The 11,552-nt window shown below is 37.3% G+C and overlaps 2 protein-coding genes across 3 annotated transcripts; one reads left to right on the top strand and one right to left on the bottom strand.

Moving 5' to 3' along the window:
- Positions 1-21: 21 nt before the first annotated feature.
- On the top strand, positions 22-3,021 carry crygn2 (crystallin, gamma N2). The gene is made up of 4 exons (XM_065258924.2): positions 22-42; positions 263-511; positions 1,959-2,104; positions 2,607-3,021. The coding sequence occupies exons 1-4, from the start codon at positions 22-24 to the stop codon at positions 2,740-2,742; spliced, it is 552 nt and encodes a 183-aa protein (XP_065114996.1). The 3' UTR covers positions 2,743-3,021.
- Positions 3,022-3,172: 151 nt separating this feature from the next.
- On the bottom strand, positions 3,173-11,139 carry nub1 (negative regulator of ubiquitin-like proteins 1). Of its 2 annotated transcripts, none has more exons than XM_065258923.1 (15): positions 11,037-11,139; positions 10,717-10,826; positions 10,454-10,636; positions 9,752-9,810; positions 9,601-9,665; positions 9,318-9,485; positions 9,136-9,224; positions 7,527-7,633; positions 7,228-7,414; positions 7,047-7,154; positions 6,797-6,949; positions 6,576-6,722; positions 6,446-6,493; positions 6,255-6,357; positions 3,173-3,720 (listed from the first exon to the last, which is right to left on the bottom strand). In XM_065258923.1, exons 2-15 carry the CDS (start codon positions 10,813-10,815, stop codon positions 3,575-3,577), a joined length of 1,662 nt encoding a protein of 553 aa, XP_065114995.1. In that variant the 5' UTR covers positions 10,816-10,826; positions 11,037-11,139; the 3' UTR covers positions 3,173-3,574. The 2 variants fall into 2 exon arrangements, with proteins under 2 accessions (XP_065114995.1, XP_065114994.1); XM_065258922.1 differs by having other exon boundaries at positions 10,975-11,104.
- Between the last annotated feature and the right edge of the window lie 413 nt (positions 11,140-11,552).

Here is an 11,552-nt window from a genome sequence, read left to right as displayed (position 1 = left end):
TGGACAGAATCCAGTGGGAAAATGTCTCAGTATTCTGGAAAGGTAAGAATCTAGTTGGTCACAGACAAAACCAACATGACCATCATCACAGTCACCAGTTCATGTAAAACTAAACCTGACAGCTGGATTCAGAACTAGATCAGTATTTATGTGTTCATGCTGTTGTGATGATAAAAAGTTTTGTGTTTTTCCTTTTAAACTTCATTTATTCACTTGGGCCTAAAGTTCAGTGTCATGAAGGTTTTGTTTTCTTTTATTTCAGATCGTGTTTTACGAGGGCAGATGCTTCACCGGACGCAAACTGGAGGTTTTTGGAGATTGTGATAACTTCCAGGATCGTGGATTCATGAACAGAGTGAACTCCGTCCGTGTGGAGAGCGGTGCCTGGATCTGCTACGATCATCCGGACTTTAAGGGTCAGCAGTTTATCCTGGAGCGAGGAGAATACCCAGAGTTCCAGCGCTGGAATTCTCATAATGATCACATGGGCTCCTGTAAACCCATCAGGATGGTAAGAAATAAACCGGGTCTGATTGATGATGATGTGTTACAATGAAAGAAGTTAGAAGAGAAGTTTACATCTTTAGGGTAATAGATGTCTGTACATCAATGTGTGGCTTTGAGGACAAGTGAATTAAAGGGGTGGTTTCCCGGACAGAGTTTAGATCAGGAGTGGGCATTCTGGAGGGCCGCTGTCCTGCAAAGTTTAGCTCCATCCCTAATCAAACACACCTGAAAATCCCAATCAAAGGCTTCAGTAGACTTGGAAATGACGTTCAGGTGTGTTTGATTTGGGTAGGAGCTAAACTTTGCAGGACAGTGACCCTCCAGGACCAAGAATGCCCACCCTTGGTTTAGATTAATCCAGGACTAGGCCATAGTTATGTTAGGATATTTTTACAAACATACCTTACAAAAAAAAAAAAACCACTAGGTCTGCATCTTAAGACAAAACAATGGCATTTGATATATTTTAAGATACATCAGTGCAAGATGTTTTTTAAAAAAAGACAGCTCAAACAAGCATTTTAGTCTGGGACTAGGATAAACCCTGTCCAGGAAACTGCACCAAAGAGTTAAAGTTTCCATGAAAGCAATTTGTTATAAATATTTCCAACTCATTCATACAGTAAAAAAAATTATATTTCAAATATAATTTTAAATATATTTGAATATTTTTAAGCATTTATATTCCTGTCACATTTGAAGAATGTACAAACTTTACAGGTTTGAAAAGATCAAAATTTAATATATTTCCAACTGCAAAAAAATATACTTCTAATTTTTTGTTTTATACATTTTATACTTTATTCATATTATACAAACTTTTATATTTTGGCAAATGAAATATATTTTTTAATGTATGGGTTGTAAAATACATAAAAATGTAATACATTTTCTAATATATGTAAATATATGAAAGTTAAAACTAAATATATTTTCAAAATCAAAAATGTATTTAATTAAGCTTTACTTTCTACAAAATGCATTTACTATTTAGCATATATTTAAAACATATATTTGGCCAAAGAAATTTATTTTTTCCGTATATGTCAGTCCACAGACTTGTAAGTTACCACTATGGTAAAACCATTGATGAGTAATATCAGGACATGTGACTAACCCAACATCATATCGGAACTATAGAACATAACTAGTGGCCATAGTAGAGTTTTATTAGCTTTGTTTTTATGCATTTTCATGTTTAATGCAATACATTATGATCTCTTACATGACTCTCTGAATAGTGTGCTTATACTGCTAAGGTGTGGATTGATATTTGAATCTTTAATTCTGAATGAGATTTATATATAATCATGTCACAGTGTATTGTAGGATTGCTTCTTTATGAAACAAATGAGATGCTGTTGCTGTTGGGTGTCTATGGCAGCATCATTTAGTTTTTTGCCAAGCTGACTCTTTTGTGTTTGTGTATTGTGTGTATTGTGTGTGTGTAGCACGGTGAGCACTATAGGATGGAGGTGTTTGATGGCTGTAACTACAGTGGTCAGTGTATGCAGTTGTGTGATGACTGTCCGTTCCTCCAGAGCCGTGGATTCAACAACAACTGCGTCAACTCTGTCCGAGTCTTCGGTGATGGAGCGTAAGTTCACTTTACAGATAGATGAAGTTCATTTTGTTCTTGAAATGTCAAACTGAAGGGAATATTTGGTCTCTGTGATGCGGTCATTTATACAGTAACTGATGTCTTTTGATTATATTAACAACATTGAGCATCCACCATCTCAAATATACTTTATGACGTTTGTCAGGTGGTTATAAAATAATCTAGTAAAATATAACACACCAGTGACTGCACATCATTAGTTGACAACCATTAAGACCTGCGGTTAGGATCTTCAATATATCAACAGTCTAGTTAAGATTTTCCTCTGTTTGATAAAAGCAAGGAGAAGAGAAAGTGTTTATAGAGTACATGTGTGCATGTTTATTAAGCTCATCTAAGCAGCTTTATATGAACTTCAATCATTTGTGTTTACTGAAATATTTCTTGAATGAAATGAGGCACATAATTATCCAATCAGTTCTACAATAGGATTATAAATCTGTGTTGTATGAACCTAAAGTGTGTTTGTATTTTACAGTTGGGTGATGTATGAAGAGCCGAACTTCAGGGGTCGCATGTACATCGTTGAGAGAGGAAACTACTGTAACCACAACGAGTGGCAGGCACAAACCCCAAACATTCAGTCCATCCGCAGGGTGGTCAACTACTTCTAACCCGCCAAACCCCTCCTGATCTCATGTAAAATAAACACAACTAGCTCAACCTGAACTATTTTATCAAACAACAGCGTCTGTGTCAATCACTGAACATCCAAACAGATTTAGACTTGGTTTTCTCATAAAGTTTCATGTGAATGTGTTTTATACATACAGTATATATCAGGTGACTTCTTGTTTCAGAATATGTATTACAAATTAACAAAGTATTGCTATAATATTTTTAAAGTACCTTGGAGTACTGTCAATACTATAGTACATGAATATTGCAATCCAGTATTAACATCTGATAATATCGCTGCGTAATCTGATCAGAATTGTGATCATTTTGTAAAGAGCACTGGGTACTAGTTACAACACAAACATCATTTACAACCCTAAATGTGAACAAAGAGATCATTTTAATGTAAATAATGATTGCAGTTAATAGTGACCTCCAAAAATCTTTTATTGCATGTTGAACAAATTCTATTTGGGTTTGATTTTTGAACCTGAACATAAAGAGAATCGAGTAAAACTCAATATTGCTTTCAAATGAACTTTCAATGCATGAAAACTTTATATGTGATAACAAAACCAAAAAACACATTCAACGTCTGAACTCTGTTCTTTAAAGGACATGAATGATAAATGCTAAAAAATAATCAAAACACAAGATTTCAAAATCAGAACGGTTTTAAATACAGTAAGTGCTTTTTAATGATTTGAATGTGAGCTAAAGAAATGTTTCGTTTTTCCATTCAATGTTATTTCAGAGAAATATCACATAACAGACAACGATAACCGTGTTAAACGTATGTCCTCTATCAGCGAGGTTTCTTCTGTCGGGTCATTTGTTAATGTAAGATCTGAGTCGTGCCATGAGTTCCTCTTCCTCCTCCAGTGTGACGTCCAGATAATCTTCTTCATGTCTGGGAATGTCCTTTAAAACCTCGTTCACTAACTCCTCATCCATGGGACTGGATATAACCGATGCTGGACATAAACACAAATCAATCACCTTTAAATAACAGAGACGAGCAGCTGTGTTCTTGACTACATTCAGACTAGGGTTGCTCCATTATGGAAAAATCATAAAATGCTGATTATTTAAAACGATAACTCAATGACTTTAAAATCATGCATTTATTTAGCCTTTTTACCAAGTATACACTCACCTAAAGGATTATTAGGAACACCACACTAATACTGTGTTTGACCCCCTTTCACCTTCAGAACTGCCTTAATTCTACGTGGCATTGATTCAACAAGGTGCTGAAAGCATTCTTTAGAAATGTTGGCCCATATTGATAGGATAGCATCTTGAAGTTGATGGAGATTTGTGGGACGCACATCCAGGGCACGAAGCTCCCGTTCCATCACATCCCAAAGATGCTCAATTGCAGTGTTCTTCAACCCTGGTCCTGGAGGACCCCCTTCCAGAAAGTTTTAGATGTCTCCTTATTTAAAACACCTGAACCAACTCATCAGCCTCCTTCCAGAAAGTCTCCCTAACAAGCTTATAAGTTAAATCAGGTGTGTTGATTAGGGAGACATCTAAAACATTTTGGAAGGGGTCCTCCAGGACCAGGGTTGAAGAACACTGCTCTATTGGGTTGAGATCTGGTGACTGTGGGGGCCATTTTAGTACAGTGAACTCATTGTCATGTTCAAGAAACTAATTTGAAATCATTCGAGCTTTGTGACATGGTGCATTATCCTGCTGGAAGTAGCCATTAGAGCAGGGGTAGGCAACGTCGGTCCTGGAGTGCCGATGTCCTGCAGAGTTTACCTCCAACTCTAATCAAGCACACCTGAACCACTAATCAAGGTCTAAAGAGTCACCTGAAAACTACAGGCAGGTGAGATTTTATCAGGGTTGGAGCTAAAATCTGCAGGACATCGGCACTCCAGGACCGACGTTGCCTACCCCTGCATTAGAGGATGGGTACACGGTGGTCATAAGGGGATGGACAGGGTCAGAAACAATGCTCAGGTAGGCCGTGGCATTTAAAAGATGCCCAGTTGGCACTAAGGGGCCTAAAGTGTGCCAAGAACATTCCCCACACCATTACACCACCATCACCAGCCTGCACAGTGGTAACAAGGCATGATGGATCCATGTTCTCATTCTGTTTACGCAAAATTCTGACTCTACCATCTGAATAAATCAACAGAAATCGAGACTCATCAGACCAGGCAACATTTTCCAGTCTTCAACTGTCCAATTTTGGTGAGCTCGTGCAAATTGTAGCCTCTTTTTCCTATTTATAGTGAAGATGAGTGGTACCCGGTGTGGTCTTCTGCTGTTGTAGCCCATCCGCCTCAAGGTTGTGCAAACTGCCATGTGATTGTTTGATTAGATAATTGCATTAATGAGAAATTGAACAGGTGTTCCTAATAACCCTTTAGATGAGTGTGCGTGCGTGTGTGTGTGTGTGCGTGCGTGCATATGTGCACTTTATATTTATATTTTTTTTACAACTGGAGGGGTTTATAAGAATTCATGATGGACTTAAAGACCAAATAGGATCTCTGTGTCTTTAACTCTTTCCCCGCCATTGACGAGATATCTCGTCAATTAAGAGAAAACGCTTCCCCGCCAATGACGAGATTTTCCGTCTTTCCGCAATACCGCTATTATCCACCAGGTGGCGCCCTTCCGAACTTTTTAAAACCGGAAGTATTGCCCTATGTCAAGCTGCTGCATGTCTGTGTCTGTTTTAAAGATCGCTCTGAATGGGATCTCTATGAAAAGTCCGTCATAAAAATGGAATTATCTCTGCTTTTTGCTCAAAATATGGTGTTTTTGCAAAAACCTACCCATATTCAAAAGCTGATTACAAAAGAACCACTAAAGGTAGGATGAAACGTTTTTTATTGTTTGAAAGCAGAGGGTCTGTTCTTTCATTTGGTATATTGTATGTTTATATATTTAAAGAAGAACATTTTCTGGAAGGCATTAAACTTTGGTGAAAATCATGAAAAACGCTGGCGCTGGCTGGCAACTTTTTTTAAAAATGCTGGCGGTGAAAGAGTTAAAGGGAGGTACTCATACTTTACTCAATTCAATGAATTTGTATAATGTTTGTATAATGTTGTTGCAGAATGCATTTCTATAAAAACGTCACAGCAGCGATGCCCTCAGAAGTGCCTTACAAACTCATCGGCCCAGGCGCACGTGATTGATATTTTAAACACAAGGGATAGTATTTGCTTCAGCTCATATTAAATGCATAAAACTTTACAAATATAAACTGGATTAATACTTTGTGATCTTTTATATATATATAATACTTTTATTATACGCACAATAATTGTTTTACCTCGATCATCTTGTTTTTGTAATTATTTGAATCAAAAATCTAAAATTGCGCGACAAGCCTAATGCATTGCAGACTGTGATGTGATTGGTCAGATAAGAGTTAAATCAGTACTGGACTACAGCTACACAACGATTAACATGCAGCTTTATATTCAGTGAGAAATAAGTTTTAGTTTGTGAGTGTGTGATGGGTTCAGATGCTCACGCGGGTCAGATGAGGTGCTGGGCTCTTCTGATAAAGATGAAGGTGAAGATTGTGACACGCTCTCATCACCCATCAGCCTCACAGATGAATCAGATAATCCCGGCTAAAAACCCAACAACACAGAGACACAAGCGTCATGATGATGATGTCAGAAACACAAGAGCTGTTAATGTGATGTCACCGAGTCTCACCAGATCCAAAGTGTCTGACATCTGAGCCTCAGCCCGATCTAAAAGAATCTGAAGAGCACAAGATCAACATCATTCACATCGTCTTCACATATGAAGCTTTTTTAGGATTGGGTTTGTTTTTGTGAGTTACCCCGTAGGCTTTGTCTACGTCTCCTTTAGCTTGATGCAGGGCTTTAGCAGCGTCTCTCTTATTGTAACCCAACTCCACCAATGTGTTTATGTCCTGTAGACGTCGCCTCCTCTTCTCACGCTCTCTCTCCTTCATCTCATCTCTCTCCTGATGGACAGACGGAAACATCAGCACGTGTTTATCTCGAATACGTTGTGTATGTTGTGTGTATTTTACAGGACCTTGTTTCTCTGCATCAGGTGCAGCGCTGCGTCATTGATGTTTCCTCGACACGCTCTTAAACCCAAGCGGGATTCCTGTTCGGAGAAACCCAAACTCATCAGCTGGTTCAGTTTCTCCGGGTCTAAACTCAGCTGACCGTACAACTCCTGAGCCTGTGAGAAATCAAACACCACACCTTAACAAACAAATACTCATTCTTCTTTTTCTTCTGTGACAGTATTGTGATGATATCTGTGTTTGTCTTCTTACTTTATTGAGCAGATCAGATGCTCGCTTCTCATCACCGCTGTGGTAAGCCAGAGAACTCTGAAGAAGATCCAACCTTAAAAACAGCACATCCTCTCCTCCGGTGTGACCCTGAGAGAAACATTTATATCAGTTTTAATAGAGAAACACATCTACTGTACGTCTGTAATGTGTTTTTATTCACTTTGATCTGCTGCAGTCTGCTCTGCTGATCTCCGTAACATCTCAGAAAACATCTCTCAGCGTTCTGAACTCTCTGTTTGGCGTCGTCTAGATGTGAGAGAGCACTCAGTGCCTGATAACACCACACGATATCCAACTGAAGAACCGCAAAATTATCCACCGCATTCAGTATTGTAGAGTCACACTGTCTGTATCGCACAAACACAGATAGAGATCATCACATCATTCAAACAGATATTACAATACTGTAAAAAGAAATAAACACAAAGAAAGAAAGAAAGAAAGAAAATGATGTCGTACTTAAACTGTTCGTCAGCCATCAGTAGATAAAAGAGAGCAGAGCTGTGCTTTCTATTCTTCATCAACGCTCGACCTTTCTCATGAAAACCCATCGCCATTATCAGAGCCTGATACACAAACACATCAGATCAATACAAAGAAATCTGTTACACAAACACATCAACAGAAAAAATATCTGCCAATAGGGTAAGCAAAAAAATCTTGAACATTTTTCTTAAACATTAAATTCAAGAAAAATTTGCCTACCCCATTGGCAGATTTTTTGCCTTGTTTTATGCACAAAATCACTTAAATGTGATATTTTTGGTCTAAAAACTAGACTTATTTTCTTGAGTTGTTTTGCTCATCAAGAAAAAGCATCTTTATTTAAGAATTTTTAGATATTTTTACTGAAAACAAGACAAAAATACGAAGAATTTTTTTTCTTGAAAATCTTTTTTTGCAGCGTGTAAACTGAGATCAATTTCTAAGATCAATCATAGATCTTATGAATAAATAAATGTTTGTGAAGAGGAGTTTACATTGAAGTTCATTTAGTCTATTTAAAGGGCCCATGGCATGAAAATGTTAGCATTGCCACTTTGTAGAATGTAGAACAAAAATGTGTCGTTTTGGGTGTGTCGTTTAAAATGCAAATGAGCTGATGAAGTGCAAACACTGATCACAATGATGGTGGTTTGTTGCACTTGACACTCAATTGTGCTGTCAATTAGTTTCTCTCTCTCTTTGCACTAAATGGCAGTGCTGTGGTTGGATAGTGCAGATTAAGGGGTGGTATTATTATAATAAGAGCTCCTTATGACATCATAAGGAGAGCCCAATTCCAACGACCTAATTTTTGCTCACACCTACAAAGTGGCAATGCTAACATGTTCATGCCATGGCCATTTAAAGATACAATATATCTAAGGAATAATTAATTATGGGCCGTTGAATTATGTGACAATAAGGTGGTAATGCAGCACAACACGAAGCGCCCCGTTTAATTACATTCAAGAGGCCTGTTAAATGCCTTACTCTGATTGGTTGTGAAATGTCCCACAGGTATGCATTCTTTTTTTTTATATATGCACACCTGACCTGTCAAATGTGTAAGGAATATTGACTCTTGTCCATTGAATTATTTGAAAATAATGCACATTTAGGGTGGTAATGCTATTACACTGCAGGTGTGCATTATTTCCAATTATTCAAAGGACCGGAGTCAATTATTCCTCTTATACCACGGTTACCACAAACATTGCTCTGGTGGTTATTTTAAGACATTTGACAGATCAGGTGTGGGCTTATTGAAAAATAATCAACGCCTGTGGAACATTTCTTAACGAATCATTATAAAGCATTCAACAGGCCTGTGGTATAACTAAAAATAACCACCAGAGTAATGTTTGTGGTAACCATGGTATAAGAGGAATAATAAACTCCGGTTCTTTGAATTATTAGAAAATAATGCACAATGAGCTTTGCGTTGTGCAACATTACCACCTTGGGTGTGCATTATTTTCACATTCAATTGCAAAAATAATAATAATTCAATGGCCGTCATCAATTATTCCTTAAATATTCCATCAAGTCAATAAGAATATAAAGATTAAAATGAATGAATGACCTTCCTCTCATTGTCAGGAATCTGGAGTGGATTTCCTTTCTGATCTGCGATCTCCAGAAACGGAGTGGTGGCCGGATCCTCTGTACCATCTGAACATTTTAGACAGATGAATCAGAAATTACTGAAAGACCAGCTTACAAAGACGCTCAAAGTAAATCACATCACAGTTTCTTCAGTTTGACCTCTTTCTGACAGAATCTGGAATCCTCTCCGGGTTCTCTGCACTCCTTCATCTTCAGAGCGATTCTCCTTCTCTTCCTCACGCATGACGTTCCTCTCGTTCTCAGATGAAACTGATATCACCATGATCTTACTGTTGTTCTTCACATTCTGCTCATCAAGTCTTTTCTCTTCAGAAACACACAGCAGGTAACAAATCCATTACTGAATACAGATGATTGCATATATCACATCTCATAAATAATCATCGATCCGTCATGTGATCAATCTATAGTTATACTGTACCTGGGGACAATATTTTCCCCTTCAGAATGAGATTGAAGTGCTGTAATCCATAATCTTTACTGATCCTTCATTACAAACACACATCATGTAAGATCATCTGAACATCACATTTCATTCAGGTTTAATGTGAACAACATTCATTTAAACTCACTGTTTCTTCAGCTCTTGAGCCGTGATGTCCAGTTTGGTTTTTAAATGAGCTTTCTTCTTCTTCACAGATACACAGATATGAGGATCAGAAGAGAATCGCAGGTAAACAGAAGTGTGATAATATTGTGCCACAGAACCACATTATTATCTATAATAAATAATGACACTTCTAAACACTTAACTGTGGGATGAGACCTGACTATATTCTTAAGAGAACAGATGAGATCTACATTAACAGTCAGTTTAAACCATGGGCTTAAAGGTGCCACAGAATGTAAAACAGGCTATCTAGGCATATGTTTAAGTCTGGCGAATGTCTAGGTCTGTTTACACACACACACAGAGCTACTGAAGGAGCTGCTCTGAGAAACAGCCAATCAGAGCAGAGCTCAACATTATTATTCATGACCCTTTCAAATAAGGTAATAATAGACCATTTCAATCTAAAGTCAAATCCTAGGGTTGTAAAACTGACTCTGGATCATTTTTGCACTTCATAAAGCCACAAACCTTCTATCAGAGAACAATTGAACAGATTATTACAATGCAGTCTTTGACACCTTTAAGAAATAAAAGAGACTAAAGACAAAACTAATAAAGTTGTATAAGAGATAAATAATTCGATTTTAGTGAGAGACTTTAGAATAACTCAATATTGACTCTATATGGGCACCATAAACCCTGAATCTGATGTGATGTTTACTTTGTTTTGTTCAGATATCTGAGCTTCTTTAGGCAGTAGAAGCTCAAGCGTGGCCACAGACGTCTCTTTGTATTCTTTATTCCCTTCACCCTTCATCACAGCATCAGACTGAATCATCTCCAGAGCTGAGCGAACAACATCCACCGCAAATCCTGTGACTGGACCATATCTCTCTGACAGTTCCTAAACACATCATCATATAAATACATCAATGAATGAATACGTGTGAGGTGTGAACACCAGTAACACCTGAGGTAAGTCACCTGTATGTGCTGATGGTCAGTGGTGTAGGGCTCGAGCCACAGACGGATGTCATCATCTCTGAGCTGAGAGATCAAGCGAGCCTGAATGTGTTCGTCCATCCTTTAAAACACTGAAAGAAAGAACAGATATTACAGCAGTGAAAGTGAAAGCAGCGATTGTTAATGGAAACCCCCTGAACACAGAGTATATATTCAGAATAAAACTCGACATGTAAGTTAAGAGCTCAGAGCTGCGTGTTGTCTGTAAAAGAAACTCACTTTAGCGATCTTTTTATTTAGATGTCATTGCTGTAAAAGTCTTGTGTTGGCAGTAAACAAACCTTATCCGTATGCGCACCACGTGATGTTGTTATCGTTTTCTTCTTCTTCCGGTCACGTGTGTGATGTGACGTGACGTGTGACGCGCTCTGTTGGACTGGCGCTAGAGCTGTTTTATATTGAGCTGAATCGTGTAAATAAAATTAAACTTTACATAAACTCTTTTTATTAGTTAAATTCCATTTGTGCATTTCAAAGCATTTAGACCCCATACAACAACATAAATTAATTTCTTTGGCCAACGTATGTTTAAATGCGAAATACATTTTGGATAAATGTTTGAATATGAAAATATATTTAGTTAATATATTCATATATTAACATATATTTCAAAATGTATTTCAAGGCAACAAATACATTTCTAATTTTACAACCCATATGGCAAGAATAAATATTTTTCTTATAAAAGTTTTTATAAAATGTTAGCATAAAATGTATACGTATGTATAAAAATATAAAATATATATATTTTTGCAGTTGAAAATATTTAATTTTAATCTTTTACAGGTTTGTAACAT

Source organism: Paramisgurnus dabryanus, chromosome 22 (genome assembly GCF_030506205.2).
Source record: "Paramisgurnus dabryanus chromosome 22, PD_genome_1.1, whole genome shotgun sequence".
NCBI lineage: Eukaryota > Metazoa > Chordata > Actinopteri > Cypriniformes > Cobitidae > Paramisgurnus > Paramisgurnus dabryanus.
The sequence above is the reverse complement of the archived record's forward strand: the minus strand, read 5'-3'. Positions and strand labels throughout refer to the sequence as shown.

Bases quoted from the DNA above. Each gene is read 5' to 3' on its own strand.
- nub1 (XM_065258923.1), bottom strand. From the start codon at position 10,815: ATGGACGAACACATTCAGGCTCGCTTGATCTCTCAGCTCAGAGATGAT. The intron at 6,494-6,575 runs GTAACTCACAAA...TGTGCTCTTCAG, and splicing joins ACGTAGACAAAGCCTACGGG to ATTCTTTTAGATCGGGCTGA. The intron at 6,358-6,445 runs GTGAGACTCGGT...TTGGGTTTTTAG, and splicing joins TGTCAGACACTTTGGATCTG to CCGGGATTATCTGATTCATC.
- crygn2 (XM_065258924.2), top strand. From the start codon at position 22: ATGTCTCAGTATTCTGGAAAG. The intron at 512-1,958 runs GTAAGAAATAAA...GTGTGTGTGTAG, and splicing joins CCTGTAAACCCATCAGGATG to CACGGTGAGCACTATAGGAT. The intron at 2,105-2,606 runs GTAAGTTCACTT...TGTATTTTACAG, and splicing joins CGAGTCTTCGGTGATGGAGC to TTGGGTGATGTATGAAGAGC.